The sequence below is a fragment of the Pristis pectinata genome, chromosome 3 (assembly GCF_009764475.1).
Source record: "Pristis pectinata isolate sPriPec2 chromosome 3, sPriPec2.1.pri, whole genome shotgun sequence".
Classification (NCBI taxonomy): domain Eukaryota; kingdom Metazoa; phylum Chordata; class Chondrichthyes; order Rhinopristiformes; family Pristidae; genus Pristis; species Pristis pectinata.
The window spans coordinates 108,871,868-108,894,639 of record NC_067407.1 but is presented as its reverse complement, the minus strand read 5'-3'; the positions used below and the strand labels follow the sequence as shown (position 1 = coordinate 108,894,639).

Sequence of the window (22,772 nt, the reverse complement as noted above, 5' to 3'; positions counted from 1 at the left end):
GCTTGGAATATCTAACAGTGAAGTGTCGCCCATGTTACCTGCCATGAGAATTCACTTCAGCTATCCTGATAGCAGTCTACATCCCACCCCAGACAGACATGAAGCCTGCACTCAAATGACCTATACTGTGTGGTCAACAGCCTTGAAATGGGATACCCTGAGGCCCTCTTCATTACTGCAAGTGACTTCAACCAGGCCAATCTGAAAAGTGTGTTACCAAAATACTACCAACACGTCTCCTGTCCCACCAGGGATCCAAACACCCTTGACCATTCCTATACAACCATCAAAGATGCCTACCGAGTCACCCCCGCCCTCCCTGTGGTAAATCAGACCATCAGGCTGTGCTCCTCCTCCCTGCATACAAACAGAAGCTGAAACGGGAGGATCCTGTACAGGAAGTTGTTCAGTGCTGGTCTGAGAAAACAGATGAGCTTCTACCCAACTGCTTTGAGTAAGTGGACTGGTCCATGTTCAAAGGCTCAGCTGCCAGCCTAGATGAGCATGTCACCACCATCACTGACTTTATCAGCAATTGTGTTGAGGACCGTGTACCAAAGAGGTCAATCCGGGTGTTCCCAAACCGGAAACCATGGATGAACCGGAAAATCCACTCCCTACTGAAGTTTAGGACTGCAGCATTCAAATCAGGTGACCGTGACCATTCCAAGAAATCGAGATACGACCTCCATAAAGCTATCAGAGGTGCCAAGAGACAATACCAGTCAAAAATACAGTCCCAGACCAGCCGTCAGTTGAAGCAGGGCATACGTGCTATAACGGGCTACAAAACGAAGTTGGGCAGCATCACCAACAACCGTGCATCCCTTCCCGGAAAGCATCTGGCCAGGATGGTATCCCTGGCCGTGTTCTTAGCTCCTGTGAAGGTAAGCCAGCAGGGGGTATTTGCAGACATTTTTAACCTCTCTCTACTTCAATCTGAGGTTCCCACCTGCTTTAAGAAGACCACTATCATCCCGGTACCTAAGAAAAACAAGGTAACATGTCTTAATGACTACCAACCGGTGGCTCTGACATCCAAGAACTTCATGAGGCTGGTCATAGCACGCATCAACTCCAGCCTCCCAGAAAACCTCAACCCCACTGCAATTAGCCTGCTGCCGAAACAGATCTACGGTGGATGCCATCTCCCTGGCCCTAGACTCATCTCTGGAGCATCTGGGCAGTAAAGGCACCTACATTAGACTATCGTTTGTTGACTACAGTCCCGCTTTCAATACTATAATTCCAAGCAAGCTCATCACCAAACTCCGAGACCTGAGACTTAACACCTCCCTTTGCAACTGGATCCTTGACTTCCTCCCCAACAGACTGCAATCAGTAATCATAGACAGTAACACCTCCGGCATGATTATTCTCAACACTGGCGCCCAACAAGGCTGTGTCCTCAGCCCCCTACTCTACTCCCTATACACTCACGACTGTGTGGCCAGATTCTGCTCTAACTCCATCTACAAGTTTGCAGATGATACCACTGTTGTAGGCCGTATCTCAAACAGCGATGAGTCAGAGTACAGGAAGGAGGTAGAGAGCTTAGTGAAATGGTGTCATGACAACAACCTTTCCCTCAGTGTCAATAAAACAAAAGAGCTGGTCATTGACTTCAGGAAAGGGGGCAGTGTACATGCACCTGTCTACATCAATGGTGCTGAGGTCGAGAGGGTTGACAGCTTCAAGTTCCTGGGAGTGAACATCACCAACAGCCTGTCCTGGTCAAATCACGTAGATGCCATGGCCAATAAAGCTCACCAGTACCTCTACTTCCTCAGGAGGCTAAAGAAATTTGGCATATCCCCCTTGACACTCACCAATTTTTATTGATGCACCACAGAAAGCACCTTATCTGGATGCATCATGGCTTGGTATGGCAACTGCTCTGCCCAGGACCTCAAGAAACTGCAGAGAGTTGTGGACACAGCCCAGTACATCACAGAAACCAGCCTCCCCTCCATGGACTCTGTCTATACTTCTCACTGCCTCAGTAAAGCAGCCAGCATAATTAGAAACCCTACCCACCCTGGAAATTCTCTCTTCTTCCCTCTCCCATTGGGAAGAAGATACAAAAGCCTAAAAGCACCAACCACCAGGCTCAAGTCCCACTGTTATAAGACTATTGAGCAGATGCTTAGTACAATAAGATGGATTCTTGACCTCACAATCTACCTCATTATGACCTCGCACCTTACTGTCTACCTGCACTGCACTTTTTCTGTAGCTGTAACACTTTGTTCTGCATTCTGTAGTGTTTTACCCTGTACTACCTCAATGCACTGTATAATGAATTGATCTGTATGAACGGTATGCAAGACAAGTTTTTCACTGTACCTCGGTACAAGTGACAATAATAAACCAATTCCAATCCCAATTCCAACCTTTTTGCATACAGCATGAAATTAACCATCATTGCATGCCTGTCAATTGTGTGTCTTTGCCTGACCTTGTGCTACAATGACTACAATTTGGTTCAGGACACCTGCTAACTTTCAGCGGAGGATTTGCAGATGGCCTAGAAGGACAAATTGCCAGAGCACTGAGAGATGCACCAAGTGCCTTTGTGTAAAATGGCAGCATGCTGCTCTTGCATGGCAGAAGTCTGAACTGCTGTTGTAGCACCCAGATGTTGTAACTACAGATCGTGCTGCAATGAAAGCTGCAAAATTGATGGTCATACCCTGATTCTTGGCAGGAATCACAGGTCTGAGCACACACTGGACAATTGCTACTTCCATACTGGACAGGATGGGCTCCAAGTTTGCATAAAGTTGACTTCAGATTCCTCCCTGTGGAGAGATGTTGGCAGGGAAGTGATGGGATTGTAGTGAATTAACTAGTGCCCAAGTTGGTTGGTAGATGAAAGAAAATTCATCCTGAACACATACAAGTTCACTGATCTACTTGTACTACCTCATCCAGGCCCTTGAGGCAATACTTCTGGTGGTGTGACTGGATGTCCTCGTGCCCCCTACAGAAGTATGGACTATTCTCCTCCTTTGTATTTCCCCACTAATACTTCCCATGTAGCATCCAAAAACTTGGATCGTGTTTTCTTCTTTGTTCCATCAATCTTCAAAGTTTGCTAGGTTAGATTCTCTTGCAGAATAAACCACAGCATTTAAGTTTGTGGTGCACTTATGCCATCTGCAATCTGTAGATCAAAGAACAGATTTGTTTGAGGAAGATGTGGGAGGATTAACTTGTTAATGATGGTTGGGTAATGCCATTGGCCATGGACTCAGATTTTGAGAGCTTCAGGCTAGCTTTAGGCCATAGAGGCTGGTCTTAATTGGTGCTAGCATCTCATGACATCAGTTCCCTGCTGATATGCAAAATCGATCAACAGCTGGTGCGGGTTTTTGATTCATTTATTGAAATGAGCAAGCAGCATGAAGCTCGCATATTGCCTGCAATACAGTCCATGGGCATGTTTTAATAGTATGTTCTTGGTACCAGTGAGTGTGGGGGGGGGGGGGGGGGTAAGGTTAAAAATGTTATATTCTTCAAAGAATGCAATGTATTTCTCCCTTCAAAGCAGCTAATTACTTACCTTTGTTGATGATCAGAATATGGTCACAGCAAATGGCTTTCACTTATTAGAGAGAGGGGCAAAATATCCCTTGTTTTTTCACCTGACATAAAAGGCTACAAGTTCTGTGGTGGGTCAACTGCACTTACTGTAAAAACGTTCACTGGTCACTGGGCTTATTGTTATGCAGAGCAGCCATCTGAAACAGATAAACTCCAACAAGAGAGATGCTAACTATTCACATCTACATTCAACAGCATTACCATCACCTAGGCTCCATTATCAATACCTGAAGTTTCATGATTGACCAGAAATATAACCAGACCAGCCACATGAAACATTGGCTGCAAGATCAGGTCAGGAGCTGGTATCCTATGACAAGGGACTCACCTCCTGAAATCTCAAAGCCATTCCACCATAAGCCAGGGGTGTTATAGAATACTTTCCATGTGCCTGGTTAAGTGCCATTCTAACAATACTCAAGATGCCTGACAACATTCATAATCAAACAGCCTATTTGATTGGCATCCCATTCACAATCTTAAATATTTATGCCTCCATCAGTGTACTATAAAAGAAATTGCAGTGACTTACAAAGTGCTGCTTTCACAGCACCTCCTAAATCCACAACCTCTAACACCTGGAAGGACAAGGGCAACAGGTGCATGGAAACACCACTCCAAACTCCACACCTTCTGGACTTGGAAAGATATCACAGGTCCTTCATCATCAATGGATCTAATCCAGGAACTCCCGTCCAACAATACTTCCAAAGCATGACAGAGAAATATAGAGTCCCTTGACTATAGATATTGGGTATCCAGCAACATTCAGAAAGATTAATTCATTCCTGCAACATGTGACAGTTTTGTGGACCCTGGACATCACAATGGAGACTCTTATAGCAGCAATGATGCTTGCTGGATTGGCCTTCATAGTATCACAGAGCCATAGAAATATACAGCTCAGAAGTTACCATTCACCCTATCGTACCTATGCCGGCTAAAAAAAAGGCCTTTGCAAACTGACCCCCATTCCCATTTCTTGGTCTGTAAACCATATAGGTTACGGCATACAAAGTGCTCATCCAAGTACTTTTAGAAAGAGCAGTTTATTCCTATTCTCTTTTTTCTGTCATTAATCAATTCTCCATCCATGCTAATGTGTTACTTTCATCCAATGAACACTTATTTTATGTCACAATCTTTGGTATCTTATCAAATGCATTTTTAAAGTCTAGATATATGACAGCCCTGGTTTCCCATTATCTTCCTTGCCATTTATGTCCTAAGAAACAATGAGGTTTGTAAAATATCATTTCTGTTTCATGAAGCCACATAAATTAAGAACATAAGAAACAGGAGGAGGGTAAGGCCATCCATCATACATTCAGATCAGGACTGATCTTCCATCTCGGTACCATTTTCCCCCATCCCTTGAGATTCCCTTAATGTCCAGAAATCTTTTGATTTCCCTTTTGAATGATTGCAACCACTATAGCCCTCCAGGTGAGAGAAGCCCAAACATTCACTATCTTCAGAGTGAAGATATTTTTTCTCATTTGAGCCTTAAGTGGACTATCCTTTATTCAGAATGTGCCTTCTAGTCCTATACTCCTCAGGCAGGGACAACATCCTCTCTGTATCTAACCTGTCAAGCCCTTTAAATCATTTTGTATGCTTTAATGAGATCTACAATTCATTTTCTTAAATTCTACAAAATACAGATTCCATCTACTCAATCTCTCTTCATATAGCAACTTGTCTCTCCTGGAACTATTCAAGTAAATCTTCAAGAACATCTACTCTTAGGGAAGAAAATCAAAACTGTCCAGGTGCAGTCTCAGCAAAAAACTATACAATAGCAATAAGACTTCCTTACTCAAATCAACTCCTCTTGTAATAAAGGCATTTTCCCTCTGGTTCACTTGCTGCACCTCCATGTTAGCCTTAGCAACTTGGTGTGCAAGTCAGTTTGAAAATCAACACCACCCAACCTCTCACCTCTTAGTAAATATTCCGTTTCTGTGTTATGTGCACCAAAGTTGATAACATCACATTTTTTCACATTATATTCCATCTGCCATGTTATAGACCATTCACTTAGATTGTCCATATCCCCTTGAAGACTCCTTAAATCCTCTTCTGAAATCACAATACCACCGAGTTTAGTCTCATCAGCAGCCTTGGTCTCCTCAGCCAAACTATTGATATTAGTTGTGAAAAGCTGGGTTTAAGCACCAATTCCTGCCTTGCCTACTAGTCACAGCTTGCCACCTTCAGAACGATCTGTTTTATTCCCACTCTTTTCTCTCTGTCCAATAACCAATTCTCAATTTATGTCAGTATATTATCCTTGATGCCAAGTGTGCTAATGTTGTTAATCAACGTCCAGTGTAGCATCTTACTTAATATCTTGCTAAAATCCAAATACTGGCGACTGAAAATCCAAACTATGCTTAATCCCGATTTGTTTTTCTCAGTGCTCTGTTATCAGGTCTTTAAAAATGGATTACAGCATTTTTCTGCTGGGCTAATTGGTCTATTATCTTACATTTCCTTTTATCCCTTATTTATTGATTAGCAATGTTTTTTGTTGCTATTCTTATCTTCTGGGATGATTCCGGATTCTGGGGAACTTTGGAAGATCATCACTAAAGCTTCCACCAGCTCAACAGCCACACTTTTTGAACTATGAGATGCAGTTGATCAGATCAATGGGAATGTACTTCATTTGTTTCAAAATATTTAACAGGTAGTAATCATTCCGAATACTTTCCATTTCACACTCTTTCTCTTCTACAGCTCTACTGGCATTTTTGGTTCTTACAAATGACTGCACTTATTCTATTAAAGTACTGAAATAACTCCTTACTATTTACTTTTGGATCTTTATTTCCAGTTGTCTACTTGTTATTCACCTCACAATTTTAATAGATTTATGTATATTTTTTCTTTAATCCCACTGGGCATGTTCATCTTTTTCATGTTTCATTTATTTGTTGATCTATTTAAGATCAAATATGAAACTTATTTCTATAAACACCATCGAATCAAATGAAAATATCCAAAAACGTAAATGTATAGAATTCAGAAGGCATTTTTTTAAATTATTACTGATGTTATTATATTCCAGCACAGAAGCTTGAAATGTCTCTCCTTAATTAATTAGCTTTGTTGAAAGATGATTTAAACTTTTCAACACTACAGGTAAAATATGTGCTGGATTGGCGTAACACCTGAAGAATTGGGCACTGAAAGACTTAGTAGCATTTCTAAAAATTTAGAGGTTTGTATTACTTACAAGAAATATGTCTTCCACTTTAGCGATTCCTTTTCCAAATATTGTTCCTAGCTGATCACCAACACCAGCAAGTAAAAACCCAAACAGTGGAATTCCTAATAAGGCATAAATAATGCAGAATATTTTTCCACCTACAGTAATTGGAGAAATCTTTCCAAAACCTAGGAGAAAGTAAAAATCAAACAGTATAAGACATAAAGTGACAAAAGTTTTTATAAATGCAATAAGTCTAACAGGAGACAAAGGATTCCAGCACAACACATTAAACGTAACCCTCTGAAGACAAATGTGAAGATCATGCAATATATTTAAATGTAATGTATTTTATATTTCAATGAATTGTGACTAGATTAGAGAATACATTATCACTGTTTGAGGTCCATGGTGTGATTATGTTTCATTTATCAGTCATCTGTGTTGAATCTTCTGTGAATAAATTTGCTGATTCAACATCTTCCTGTTGCTGGATTTCCTTTTTCATTGCTCCTTTTTCTCTCCACTTCTCTCCTGACATGAACTTAATACACTTGCTAAACTCCCAATAGCTCTCCCAAGGTTTATCATTCTTCATGTGTGAGCTAAGCAGAATATGAGCAGGTAATTTAAACATTATTTCATCCAAGCCAAGCCCATTCAATAGAGGTCACAGGATAATAACCAGGATTGTGTTCTCCCAGTGATTTTACTTTTCCAATCTGAATCCATAACGTTGTCACTATATTTGCCCTCATTGAAATCAATTCACCTACCATTGATGATGGAGTAAATCTGCATGGCTTCGCACACAAGACACAGAGTTTGAACCTTCTTACTCACCATGAGGCCAGCCTTCTATGATATCTTACAAACTCTGCACCATCTCTTCTCATTTCAATTATTTGCATGCATACTTATCAGTCTTCCACTCTTTTACAGGTTTGTTCCAGCTAGCACAGCCATTCAAGAAAGCTTACTGACTGAATATAAATGAACCTCTTATATGAAAATGCACTGAATCACTTTCCACCAGCATCAAGCAGAAGATATAACTGTCTCACCTACCACCAATCTGATACACTCAGATGTTGAAAATTACCAATCTCTTTACATTTAACACCAAGTCATTATTTCAATGTCTAAAATGGTAATTACTATGTTATTTATCTAACCTGAAATCCACTATCTAGCAGGCCAAATGAATATTAATTCCCAATGGATTTATTCAGAACTTCAAGTTCAAGTTCTGTTTTAATTGTGTAAGAGTAATAATTTAAGTTTTACTGATGTTATGATCATCATGTATCGAAATATTTAATTCTGTTTGTTGCCATTTTACATTCTGATAAGACAATGAATAACAGGGATAATTCTGGAATACTGTACTTAGCACTACAATCACTGGGAGCACAGTTCAGAGAATTATGGCTCCAATATTGTTGGTTTGCTTGGGTTTGGACTGTCCACAATGTATACCAGAGCTACCAGGAAAACTAAGTACAATTTAAAAAAAGGTCTGCAACAATAAAGGACTTCTCAGATAAAGATATAAAAAGCACAGGAAGTACAGAGAGGCAACCCTACTTCTGGGAGCCTCCAGTGATTACATTCATTAATCAGTAATCTTTTCCAGAGATTGATACATTTTTCATGAACAAAATAGGCTTGATAGCTTAAAAGGCCTATTTCTGTTCCTATGTTCCTGTATAAACCATTCTAATAAAGCCATGGTGAATAATGACTGTTTACCCGATTCACTTATTTGTGATATTAATGAAATTGTATTACTTTTTAAACAATACAGAATCAGGTTTATTATCACTGACATATGTTGTGAAATTTGTTGTTTTGTGGTAGCAGTACAGTGCAAGACAAAAAGACATAAAAATTACTATAAGATACAAAAACAAATAAATGGTGCAAAAGAGGAATAACAAGATAGTGTTCATGGGTTCATGGATCATTCAGAAATATGCTGGTGGAGGGGAAGAAGCTGTTCCTGAAATGTTGAGTGTGGGTTAATGTTAATGATGGATGCCGCCTTCTTGAGTCACCACTTCTTGAAAATGTCCTTGATGGTGGGGAGGGTTGTGCCTGTGATGGAGCTGGCTGAGTCTACAGCCCTTTGCAGCCTCTTTTGATCCTGCGCACTGGTGCCTCCATACCAGGCAGTGATGCAACCAATCAGAATGCTCTCCTCTGGACATCTACAGAAATTTGCAGGAGTCTTTGGTGACAAAATCCTAACCAAATCTCCTCAAACTCCTAATGAAGCAGACTGTTGATGTGCCTTCTTCATGATTGCATCACATGTTGGGCCCAAGATAGATCCTCTGAGATGTTGACGCTCAGGAACTTGAAGCTGCTCACCCTTTCCGCTGCTGACCCCTGAATTAAGACTGGTGTGTGTTCTCCCAACTTGCCCGTCCTGAAGTCCACAATTAATTCTTTGGTCTTGCTAATGAGGAGTGTGAGGTTGTTGTTGCAACACCACTCAACCAGCCGATCTATCTCACTCCTGTACACTTCCTCATCACCATCTGAGATTCTGCCAACAACATTGGTGTCATTGGTGAATTTATAGACAGAGTTTGAGTTGTGCCTAGCCACACAGTCATGAGCGAAGAGAGAGTAGCACAGTAAACTAAACACACATCTTTGAGGTGAGCCTATGTTGATTGTCAGTGAGGAGGAGATGTTACGATTGATCCGCACAGACTGTGTCAGGGAAAAGGAAATCAGGGATCCAGTTGCAGAAGGAGATATAGAGGCACAGATTTTTAAGCTTGTTGATTAGTACTTAGGAGACGATGGTGTTGAACACCAAGCTGTAATTGATAAACAGCAGCCTGACGTATATTTTGCTGTTATCTAGGTGCTCCAAAACTGAGTGGAGAACTAGTTAGATTGCATCCAATGTAGACCTGTTGTGGGGGTAGGCAAATTGCAGCAGGCCCAGGTCCTTGCTCAGGCGGGAGTTAATTCTAACCATGACCAACCTCTCAAAGCACTTCATCACAGTAGATGTGAGTACTACCGTGCAATAGTCATTGAGCTAGCTCACTCTGCTCTTCTTGGGCACTGGTATGATTGATGCCCCCTTATGAAGCCTCAGACTGCAGCAATAAGAGATTGAAGATGTCCTTGAACACTCCAGCCAGTTGGTTGGCACAAATTTTCAGTACCCAGCCAGGTACACCATTGGGACCTGACGCCTTGTGAGGGTTCACCCTCTTGAAGAATGCTGATGACCATTTAATTCACCATTTGAATAATTTATTTCTGAGAATAAACATGATTTTGAAAATTAAACTAAAATTAGATAAAGGAAGAACATTTGCCTTCAGTGCTCATATAATGAGATTTTCAACAAATTCACAAGGACAAGAGTAGTTTTCAATGCGAATAGTTTATTGGGAAATAAATGTGAGATGACAGAAGGTTTAGGCAAGGAAATTGCAAAGAAATTTTAAATGTAAGTAAAATTTAATTATGAACAGATGTCAACATTAATTAAGTTCAGCTCAAGGATTTTTCTGTTTGTTATGAGTTTGAAGGATTGAAAAGCTATACCTCTTAACTACTGCACTCAGAAGGGTAGTAAAGATTTTGCTATTGTTGAAATATGAAAAAGTTGCAAATAAGAGTTCCCTGAAAGGAAGCAATGTATCAGATTTTGTATGACCATTGCAATATTTTCTGTTTATACCATTGTTGAGAATTAAAATGAGCCCTCAGATATCCCCATCAGCTGAGTTTTAAAACTAAGACGATGTTGAGAAATTCTTTGTCATGAAAAAATATACATTAAAGTAGACCTGCATGGCTATCTAATCCTGTTTAGTTTGAGGCTGGGGGTTCAATATTCTAAAGTGCACAATATGTGACACATTCTGCACATTCAAATCCCACATCGCTGGCCTCATGAGCATACCCTCCCATGCATTAGACCCAAAGAAGTGCAAATTTTCTCACCGTGCCATGAGCTCTTAAGGTGGCAAATACAAATTGCTGATTTTTTTCATGTAAGATGGAGAGAAAACTTGGCTAATACAGTGTGGGAGAAAGGGGAAGGGAGTGAGATGGAATTGGGGATTGAAAGGAGGGCAGGAAGGAGAGAGGCATGGTGAGAGCAGAGGAGAGGAAGGGGTGAGAGGAGAGGGTGGGACAGAGAGGAGGAGGCGATGAGAAGAGAGGTAGGAGGGGGTGAGAGAAAGGGAAGGAGAATGGAAGAGATAGAAAAGGTAAAAAAATAACAAGGAAAAAGAGTGGAGGGGTGAGAGGAGGTTGAGAAGGAGAGAAAAGGTATGAGAGCAGAGGAGGGGAAGAATAGAGAAAGTGAAAGGAGAAATGAGAAGAGAGGATTGAGAGCAGAGGAGGAGAAGAAGGAGATGAGAGGTAGGAAGGAGAATGGAAGGGGAGAGAGGAAGCAGGAGCGGAGAGAGGAGGAGTTGAGAGCAAGAGGAGTGGCTGAAGAGTGAGATTTGGATGGAGCAAGGAGGGTCTCAAAAGAGACATCGGGAAGGATAGTGGCAGGACCCAGTTAGAATCACAAACTCATCATGGCACAGAATTAGATTTATTATCACTAACTTATTTGCTGTGAAATTTGTTGTTTTGCAGCAGCAGTACAATACAAAGACATAAAATTACCGTAAGTTACAAAAACAAATAAATAATGCAAAATAAAAGGAATAATGAGGTAGTGTTTATGGGTTCATGGACAGTACAGAAATCTGGTGGCAGAGGAGAAGACTCATTGAGTGCCGGTGTTCAGGCTCCTGTGCCTCCTCCCCGATGGTAGTAACGAGAAGAGGGCATGTCCCGGGTGGTGAGGGTCCTTAGTGAAGGAGGCTATTCACCCAGTCATGTCAGTGCTGCCTATTTGTTGAGTAGTCCAATAGATTCCCATTCCCCTGCTCTTTCCCTATAGACCTACACATTGTTTTTCAAGAGGCCTGACTGACCCTTTTTCAAGAGGCCTGATTGACCCCGTTTCCACTGGTCATGCAGAAAGTGAACTGAAAATTACAACCTCTTTATAAAAAATATTTGCCTCATATCCTCCCTCTCTCTTTCTTGTATGGCTCCTTCCAAATAAACTGTGGTAACTGAGATTGTGCACTTAATTCTAAGTGGATGGCATATTACTAAGGATGAGGTAGGGTCCTTTCATATTATTTTTGGGCTGTGCAGGCTCTGAAGCAGGCCATCCTGCTACGTAAAAGGAAGTTGACAGACTAATGAGCAGAAATGCTTAAGGGAGATAATCTTAAAATGACAGTTGGCCAGAGATGACTCCAGAAGTGAAAGAGGCAGGAGGATTACTGGGTAATATGGCAAGGGAGAAAGCAGTGCATTGAGTAGAAGTTTACCCACTCATAAATGAAGTTTTCAAATCATAGTGCAAGAGATCAGGAACAGAGCCAGAGTAATGAGGAATGGTCAGTTTTCGACAGGAATAGAAGTGCCAGAGGGGCTTTTGAGCAAAATATGGAATAGCTTCAATAAGAAGTTTAGCAGGGTTAATTGTTGAATATGAGGTAACAGCAGAGGTGTGCCTCAGCCAGTGGGCCAACGATAACAAGGTCCATTAGGCCCTGGTTAGAGAGAATCAAAGTGGTGAAGTTCAAAGAACTGTGGGGATTAGTGGGTTGACCAAATTATGTAGTCCAGCACTGCGATTCAGCTTTGTCTATTTGTAAAATTAGGAAAGCATGAGGCTCATAAATTATTTTTGTAGATTGGATTTATAGCAGGGTCAGGAACAAAGTGAAAACATTTTCCATTACTCACCTTTACCAAGATAGCTGCCATGCTCTACTTAATATTCTGGAATATCCTATCCTGTTGTGAAAATCAGGATTTGCAGAAGCTCAAATAAAAACAGCAACTCCTTCTCCTGGTATACTTTAAGTATTCCTGTGTGCAGAAATGTCTCTCCCCCTTACCCCTCATCTGTTCCTTTTAGATTGATGAGTCCAATCCTCCAATTAGATTGATGAGTCCACTCTTGAAACATTACCCTGACAGTCATCTCTACAAATTTTAAATGATTTGTTGGCTATGCCTGTTGACTACATTGAAAATGAAAATTAAAAGAAAGATATAATGGCTTATTTGATATTGATTACTTTACACTAAAGCCAGTATCATAATTGCATTTGCAGTAACAAAATGATTAAGAGATTATAGTACAAAGACAAATATTTTTACACTGAACTGAAAAATATCTATAATTTCTGTAACTAAAAACAATTCATGTGGAGTGTATAAAATGTAATTGAAAATCCAAGATGACGTTTTACCAACATACCTGAATTTATTATCACAAGGGAAAAAAAGGCCAATCACGTAACGTTAAAGTGCATCACATGTACAAGATAATTTTATGAATTCCACTTTTTATAGAAAGGACAACATGTTCATTTTGTCAAATAGCTCACTGGTCAAATCACCATCAGCAAGTTTGTTGATTTTGGCAAAGCTGGAATGTACAAGACATGGTGATCCTCAGAGTGCACGTTCTTCAAAATTCATGAGCCCAACATTAATCATGAATGATGGATGCAAGATTTATTATAAATGTCTTACCTATGGTAGTTATAATGGTGCCAGCAAAGAAGAAGGAGCTGCCTAAGTCCCAGTGGCTGCTTTGATTGGTAGAATTCCCTGCAGGATTAACACCTGCATTTACAGCTTCCATCACATGCTGTCAGTTTGAAAAGTATACATCAGTGAACCTCCAAAATTATTCATCATGCAACAGCAAGACATATTTAATAAATCACTGGTTCATTGAATAATTGAATACGGAGTAAGAACACCACATTTTGATCGGAGAATGCTTTTATAGATTCATAGAATCGTTCAGCACAGAAACGGGCCCTTCAGCCTACCTATGTTACATCTACACTAATTCCATTTGCCTACATAAGTCCATATCCTTCTGTGCCTTGCCTATTCAATTGCCTGTTGAAATGACTCTTAAAAGTAGTGATGATATCTGATTCCACCACCTCCTCCGGCAGTGAGTTCCAGATATCAACCACTCTCTGTGTAAAAACTTTCCCCTCAAATCCCCTTTAAAACTCTTTCCTCTCACCAATAGACTTATGCCCTCTTACTTGTGACACCCCTACCATGGGAAAAAGATTCTGAGCATGTATCCTATCAATAGAACCATAGAAAAACAACAGCATAGAAAACAGGCCATTCGGCCCTTCTAGTCTGTGCCGAAACATTATTTGGCTAGTCCCATTTACCTGCCCCCAGCCCATACCCCTCCAGACCTCTCTCATCCATGTATCTATCCAATATACTCTTAAAAGTTAAGAGCGAGCCCACATTTACCACATCAGATGGCAGCCCATTCCACACTCCCACCACTCTTTGAGTGAAGAAGTTCCCTCTAATGTTTCCCCCTAAACCTTTCCCCTTTCACCCTAAAGCCATGTCCTCTCGTACTTATCTCTCCTAATCTAGGTGGAAAGAGCCTACTTGCATTAACCCTGTCTATGCCCCTCATCATTTTATAAACCTCTATCATATCTCCCCTCATTCTTCTCCACTCCAAGGAATAAAGTCCTAATGCCTCTTACAATTTTATATAACTCTATCAGATCACCCCTCAGCCTCCTTCACTTCAGGATAAACAAGCCCAGTCTATCCAATCTCTCCCCATTACTAAAGTCCTCCAATCCTGGCAGGAGGCTGATGAACCTCCTCTACACTCTCCAGCACAACCACATCTTTCCTATCTACTGTGGTGATCAGAACTACACACAATATGGTCTAACCAGTGTTTTGTAAAATTGTAACATAACTTCCCAACTTTTATACCTTGACCTATGAAGGCAAGCATGCCAAATGCATTCTTCACCAACCTACCTACCTTTGCTGTTGCTTTCAGGGAACTACGGACTTGAACTTCAAGGTCCATCTGTTTAACTTCCTTTATGCCCTACCATTTGCTGTATACTTCCCAAAGTGCATCACTTTGCACTTGTCAGGAGTAAATTCCAACTGCCAATGCTCCACCCAACTTGCCATTTGATCTGCATATGATCTGTTATTAACTGTACATAATTTGTTTTCATGATTTTTATCCCTTTTTCTCACAATCTTTCCTTTTTAAGCATTAGGCTGATTGGATATGTAATGAGCAACCAAAAGAGAGAAGAATTTAACTTCAAAGTGGTTAAGTCTGGAGAGTCTAAGTGTAAATCTCTACAATCTGTAGATTTAGACTGAAAAATTCACACACATGTCAATACTCGCAAATAATTAGGCAATACAATCTGGACTCAACAGAATGGGGAGATGCGTAGGATATAGAAATGTTACATTGCCTCAATTACAGGTGCTCATATTTAAAACTGATTTTATATTGAAACATGTTACCAACTTCTAACAGATAGATTGCACACGAGTAGAGCAACAACAAAGAGAACCTTTGCAGGATCTCTACGACCAGTGAACAGAAAGATCCAGTTTTAAAGTTGAGCCTCAGTACTTTCAAGGGCACATTCACACTCAAACTGTTGCTACATCTAGAGCCTGGACGAAAGAGAGCTACTTAATTTGAGTCATAACTCATGTGAGCTGTCAATGCTAAAAAAAATTATTGCCAAACTCCTGATGTTCGATTTTAATTTCAGTGGGTTTTGGAAAGGGAAATAATTCAGTGGATCACTTTAACTAATCCACATTATTAGTATCTTATTGGCAGCTATTGTACTCATTCCAATGACACAAATCCAATCCCTTTGTCAACTGATGTAAAGTGACGTTACACTGTTTAGTGAGAGGCTGGGCTCAGGATCCCGGTAAACTCTCTGAAGGTCCTACTGAAGTAAAGGAGCTCTCCTTTCACTGAATGTGTAGAGGGCACAGCAAAACTTCCCAGAACATGGATGCACTAAAGGATCCATTTCACTGACTTTACAAGAATAACAAGTTTGAGTACTGCTCTTCATTTCTTCTTTCCCTCAAAATTTCATTGCACCAGTCTTTCCCCCCTTCTCCACAATGTTCAACCATTCCCATCTCTGTCACCCAATCCATCAGAAAACACCATTACTTATTGGAAACTGCTCATTTCCCAGCTCATTGTAACAACACCTACTAACAGCATCCTCATCTCACTTGGTAACTTTGCAACATCTTCAACTTTCCTCGTGGCACCTTCCTCCCCTCCCTTCAGGCCTTACATTCAATCTCTCTCCTATTTGCTTCATCTCATTGTAAGCATGTCCACAACAAACAGAAATCCAACCAGCCAACATCACACACCTCCTTGAATTTGAATAGCAGGCACTGAGAATTAGAGACGGCTCCAGGGAAGACAGAACAGAACCTGAATGAAAGGTAAAGATCAGTGGAAACCTTGACAGCTGGCTAATACTATGTATGATCTTAGTCTGCAAGAAGGGAAATAAGTCAGTGTTTGCCTGGTGAGAAGTGTGAACGTGTGCAAATGAGGGTAGAAGAATGTGATCAGCGTGTTAAAGATATTAAGGGTGTAGAGTGGAGGTAAAAAACATCCCGCAGCAGTGGAGGTAATCTTCAGAACTAATGGGACACTGATCAGCCCATGGCGACTACAGTCCAGAACCAAGATCAGCTGAAGCAGTTCAACTCCAATATCCAGAAGGCATTTGCATTTGTGTATCTTGTCTAAGCTATCATAAACTAATTCACAGAAGTACATGAAAAAAGAAGCCTTATATTCAACATCTGCAAGATGAAGGTCCTCGCCAATGTACCCCTCACTGTACCACACTACCTTCCAACAATAAATGTTCAAGGTAAAATCCTGGAAAAATGGACCACTGGCCCGATATCAATAGCCATCTCTCAGCAAAGGCAGACATCAATCATGAAATTCACCACTTCATTCAGTACAACGTTAATTGACTGAGGAGAAAAGTAAAACCTCAGACCTGGCAGAAAACTCATGTCCCTGGTAAGATACCACCAACAATGTCTCCACCTCTTTCTCCAAATTCACTGGAAGGATAAGCAAACCAACACTGGTGTCCTGGGCCAACATCCACAGTGTTGAGGCCCTAGTTACACCTGGTCAGTTACGTCGGCAGGCACATTCACATGCCAAAACCAGACCCGAAAACAGACAGCCTATTTCAAGCTCTGACATAGAAAGAAATTACCAGGCAGATAGAGCAAAAGATTCAAGGGTGTGCTCAAAGCCTCCTTGAAGAAATGCAACTTCCCCACCGACTCCTGGACACCTTTGGCCAATAACTGCACAAAGTAGAGAAGGAGCATTCAGGAGTATATTGAGGACCTCCAGTCTTGCATTGGAGGCACACAGAAGCTCTGCAGAAGCAGCAGAAAGAGCACACTGACTCTCAAACAACCTACCCAAAACCCACCCTGTCAGACAAGGTCCGGTCTGTCCCAGTTCCTTCTATGGAAGTGTTTGTGATTTCCACATTGGCTTGTTTAGCCACCTCATAACCCACAAAACTGGAGAGGAAGGAAGACATCCTCAATCCCAAGGAACTGCCTAATTTTGAGTAGCTTAGTGGTGCAGCTTGTAGAGCTGTTGTCTCACACCATTGGCAACCCAAGTTCTATCCTGACCTCCGGTATTGTCTGTGTGAAATTTGTACATTCTTCCTGTGCCTGTATGGATTTTCCCCTGGGTACTCCGATGTCCTCCCGCATGTGGGCTAGCAGGTTAATTAGACACTGCAAATTGTCCCAAGTGTAAAGGGAGCTGCAGAATCTGGAGGGTTGATGGGAATGCGGGAGAATAAAATTAAATTAGTGTAGGATTAATGTAAATGGGCACTTGTGCAGACACAAAGAGCTGAAGGGCCTGTTTTCATGCTGTGTGACTCTACAACCCTAGGATTAAAGGTGCAGAAAGAGGAAAAAATGGGTAACAGGGGGCTGGGGGAAGGGGTTAGGGGGTGGAAGGAACAGTGTGTGTGAGAGGACCTGGGTGGATCAGGAGAAATAAAGGAACAGAGAGGGTGCGGGTTATCTGAAACTGGAAAATTCATTCTTCATGCCATTGGGTTGTAGGCCACCCAGGCAGAATATGAGGTGCTCTTCCTCTCGTTTGCATTTGACCTCACCCTGGCAGTGGAGGAGGTCGAGGACAGACAGATCAGTGTGGGAATGGGGAGCTGGAATGGGGAGCTGCAATGGCTTGCAACTGGGAACTCGAGATGGCCACTGTGGACAGGGAACAGGTGCTTGGCAAAGTGATTGGCTAGTCCGTGCTTGGCCTCGCTGATGCAGAGGAGGCCACATCGGGAGCACCGAATGCAGTAGACGAGGTTGGAGAGGTGCACGTGAATCTCTGCCTCACCTGGAAGGATTATTTAAGTCCCTGGATCGTGGTGAGGGAGGAGGGTTAGGGACCTGTGTTGCACCTCCTACAGTTGCAGGGGAAAGTGTCAGGGAGAGACAGGTGGGCAGGGATGAGCAAATTGGAGAGTCAAGGAGAGAGTGATCCCTGTGATACAGCTGGCAGAAAAAGAAGAATGATGTGCTGAATGCAGAGGCTGGTAGGGTGAAGGGTAAGGACCAAGGGAACTCTACCTCTGTTCTGTCTGGGGAGAGGCGGGGCAAAAACAGAAGTACAGGAAATGGAGGAAGTGAGGGTGAGGGGTCCATCAACCAGCATGCAGGGGAAGCCACGTTTCCTGAAAAAGGAGGACATTTCAGATGTCCTGGAGTGGAAAGCCTCATCAGGAGAACAGACATGGTGGAGGCAGAAAAACTGAGAGAAAGGGATGGCCTCCTTACAAGGGACAGAATGGGAGGAAGTTTAGTCTAGGTAGCTGTGGGAATCAGTGGGTTTATAGTAAATATCAGTGGGTAGTTTGCCTCCTGAGGTAGAGACAGAGAGATCTAGAAAGTGGAGATTGATGTAAGAAATGAACCAAAAGAATTTGAGGGCAGGGTGGAAGTTAGTAGCAAAGTTGATAAAGCTGACGTGTTCCACATGAGTGCAGAAAGCAGCACGGATGTAGTCGCCGATGTAGCAGAGAAAGAGTTGGGGAGTGGTGTCAGAATAGTTTTGGAACATGGACTGCTCCATGCAGCCAACAAAAAGTCAGGCATAGCTGGGACCCATGTGAGTGCCCATGGATACACCTTTGATTTGTAGAAAATGAGAGGAATCAAAAGAGAAGTTGCTCAGGGTAAGAACAAGTTCTTCCAAGCAGAGGAGAGTGTTAGAGGGAAGATGGCTCTAGAGGGAAACAGAGGGCCCCAGGGCCTTCCTGATGGGGAACAAAGGTGAATAGAGACAGGACATCCATGATGAAGATGAGGCAGTGGGTGCCAGGGAATTAGAAGTTGTTAAAATGATGGAGAGTATGTGAGGTGTCCCGGATGTAAGTGGGAAGGAACAGCACAATGGGGGACAAAATACAGTTGAGGTACCCCAGCCCCGTTACCCAATTTCTTTCCCCTCCCCCACCTGATTCCACCTGCCTGTCACCCACACACTCAAAGCACTGGGTCCGCCATCCCCTCCCCCTACTGTCCCGACCTGCACCACCATCCCTCCCTTATCTGGTTCCACTCAATACTTTGATTTCTTATCAGATTCCATAGTCTGCAGCCCTTTTTTTGTCTCCACTTATCATCTCCAGGCCTGTGTCGCTTTCTCTACCTTTCCCTCTCCCACCTGGCCCTATCTGCCCATCAACACCTCCACATCTGGATCCACCAATCGCTTGCCAGCCCTTGCCTCACCCCTCTCCCTCGCCTCTTTATACTGGCTATCTCCCCTTTACACCCTCAGTCCTGCTGTAGCATCTTGACCCGAAACATTGACTATATCTTTGCCTCCACAGATAAGATTTCTTTATTAGTCACATGTACATCAAAACACATAGTGAAATGCATCTTTTGCGTAAAGTGTTCTGGGGGCAGCCCACAAGTGTCCCCACACTTCTGGTGCCAAATGCCTGTTGAGTTCCTTCAGCGGTTTGCCTTTTGAGCACAGGAGAGTTATAATTAAGGGAGGAAAGGGTTGCAGGTATTGAGAGGCTCAGCAGATACAGTAATAAGAGATATGAGAGATACAAGTCAGTGGGCTTATCTCTATTGTCCATGATAAGTCATTAAAAGTTCTAAATTGCAGACATGGCCTGGGGATTCTGTTTCTGACCCTGGCACATTCTGATACCAGGATATCCTCCTGCTATTTGTTGGTTACCACAACTTCCTTCTCCCACCCACCTACTCCACTAAAACTTCACACACTGTATATGAAGACCTGGAGAACATCCTTGGAGCTGCTGTGTAGAACTTTTATTGATAATTTCCTGCAGCCAAAGTGCACTCTTCCATCCAGAAGTACAAAGTAACTTTTAAATGGCATCAGCTATGTGTAAAAGTGCTGGCACTTTTCAAGCAAGTTGGCAATGGTTATGGGTACCATTGGCAGCCAACAATTAACTTTAAATTAATGAAGGACTGAATTTCCACCTTTCTTTGTGGTGCTCTGGGAGGTTACAGGTAAATAGAGAGGGAAAATCAATTGATAGGCTCTAATTGGAAATGTACGCTTTAAAACTAATGACAGACATTGTTAAGCCATTGATTGGATGGTTAGAATGAAATGGGGGATACAGGAAAAAATACTCAAATGACCATTGCTTTGTCCTAGAATTACAATACTAGGAACAACAATGCATGCACTGCTTGAAAACAGTGGAATACCCTGCAGCACTTGGACCTAAGATTTAATTCATCTGGACAAACAGTCTTGAAAATTATTTTCCCTGTCAAAGTCTTTCACACAGAGACAAACTTAAAAAGCACTTACCTTAACTTTAGCAGACTTATAACCCGAGTTATTTGATGTCACCCGGGAGACATTATTCACAATCTATATTTCATTTTAAGCACTAACTGTGTTACTGGAAAAGCTTGTTCGGGATAACTGAGAGGCAGGAGACCACAGGAGGCATATCATTTGTAAGAGAGCTGACCACTTATGAGCAGCAGGTCACAGGAAAGAAATCATCTCACTCAGGCAAAGAGACAGATGAGACAGCATATTGCGCATTCGTTGTCAGACACTGCAGGTCATGTCCAGCCAGCTTGTCTCTCAGTCATTTTACCATCAATTCCCACGTTCAGTGGTCAAACAGAAAAATGGTAAAATGGAGTGGACCTGCATGAGGCTACAAACAACTTGACAGAGTACATCAAGCAATTGGAATAAATCTTTGGAGACTCAGTTGCTGAGTACATTCAAGACAGAGGGTGATAGGTTTGTAGATTTTAAGAATTATAGGGATAGTCCAGAAAAGGGATGCCAAGGTAAAATATCAGCCATGATCTTACTGAATGGTAGAACAAGCTCAAGTGGCGAAATGGCCTGTTCCTGCCTCTCATTCTTATGTTCTTATGTTTGCTCTTTCTGTTTCAGAATGCAGTGCCATCCTATCCACAAGGCACAGTGCCATACATTTTCTATCAGGCCAATGCTCCATACTTTTGGTATCATTGTTCAGTGCCACATATACAGTATCAGTGTACAGATCACCACTCTTTTATTAAGCTGCAGTATCACGCTTTCCAGATGGGGGTTCACTCCTGAACATTTCCATGATGGAACTGCATCACAATTTTTATCTCAGGCTACAAAGTATCAGTACAAAGAGCTACACATTTTGTATCAATCTAGTGTGTCATAATTTCTCTACCAAAGAGTGTCACACTTTCTATATCAGGTAACACTATCACATTTGTTCTATCAGTGAACAGCGCCACACTTTCTATCTCAGCGTTCATCTACACACATTTTTGTATCCGAATACGATGTCACACACAATTTATCTGTAAGACTATGATTTCATACATTCCACTTCGGGTCACAGTGCCACTTTCTTTATCACTTTATAGTGTGATTCATTCTCTATTAGGCTGCTGTGCCCCTTTCTGCATCAGGCTTTATTCTATGTCAGCATACAGTCCCAAGCTCTATGTATTCTGTGCTATACATTCAGTATCAGTGTACAGAAACTCACTTTTTGTACCAGGCCACATTGCCACACTTTCTGTATCAGGTCATAGTGTCACACTGCCTTCATCAGGCTACAGAATCTCAGTTTTTACATCAGAATAAAATTTCACATGTTGTCTGCAGGAGTGCCACATATTCTGAATCAAGTTAGAGTGCCACACTTTCTTTATGAGGCTACAGTGAGTGCCACATTACCTTTGTGAATCTATGAAGTAACAATTTCTAGATTAGGTTACAGACCTACTCTTTCTGTCTCTGTGTAAAATGTCACCATTTCTGCATCAGGCTACTGAGTCACAATTTCTGTATTAGATTACAGTCCTACACTTTCTCTTGCAGGCCACTGTGCCACATTTTCTTTCCAAAGTTATAGTGTCACAACTTCCATTCTGGGTTAGAGCCACATCTTCCACAACCAAGGCAAGTGCTGCACATTCTGTATTCATATACAAAGCAACACCTTTTTCAAAAGGCTACATCGGATCACAGTGTCATACTTTTATATCTGAAGCTTCTATAATGAATGCAATGCTATGTGTTCTCTGTCAGAGTACAGTGCCACATTTTCCGAACCAGACTCCAGTGCCATTCTTTTGCTGGCAGATCAGAGAGCCACACTTCCCATATCAGGCAGCAGTGCCACACATTTTGCATCAGGATTCATTGCCACAGATATTTTTAAAATCAAGCAATTGTGTCACAATTTCTCAATTAAGCATCAGTGATTCTTTCTGCAGCAGGCTAGGGTGTCAGGCTGTGGACTCAGCACAAAATATTGTGCACTAATATTAGTTGTTCTGAACCCCCCCGACTTTAAGATTGCAAAATCACTCCCGCGGCCATTTGACTTCACACATTTAATTCTAACTTCCACTTACATGTACTTCTCTCTGACAATGACTCTGAATCAATCTCGCTTTAAGG

The 22,772-nt window shown here is 41.8% G+C and overlaps 1 protein-coding gene across 1 annotated transcript in view; it reads right to left on the bottom strand.

The window, feature by feature from the left end:
• LOC127568002 (potassium channel subfamily K member 2-like) overlaps positions 1-22,772 on the bottom strand; it is a 100,795-nt gene that overhangs the window by 28,219 nt on the left and 49,804 nt on the right. Inside the window, 2 exon segments of the mRNA XM_052011248.1 lie at positions 6,848-7,008; positions 13,418-13,535. Of these exon segments, the coding sequence (XP_051867208.1) occupies positions 6,848-7,008; positions 13,418-13,535 (279 nt within the window).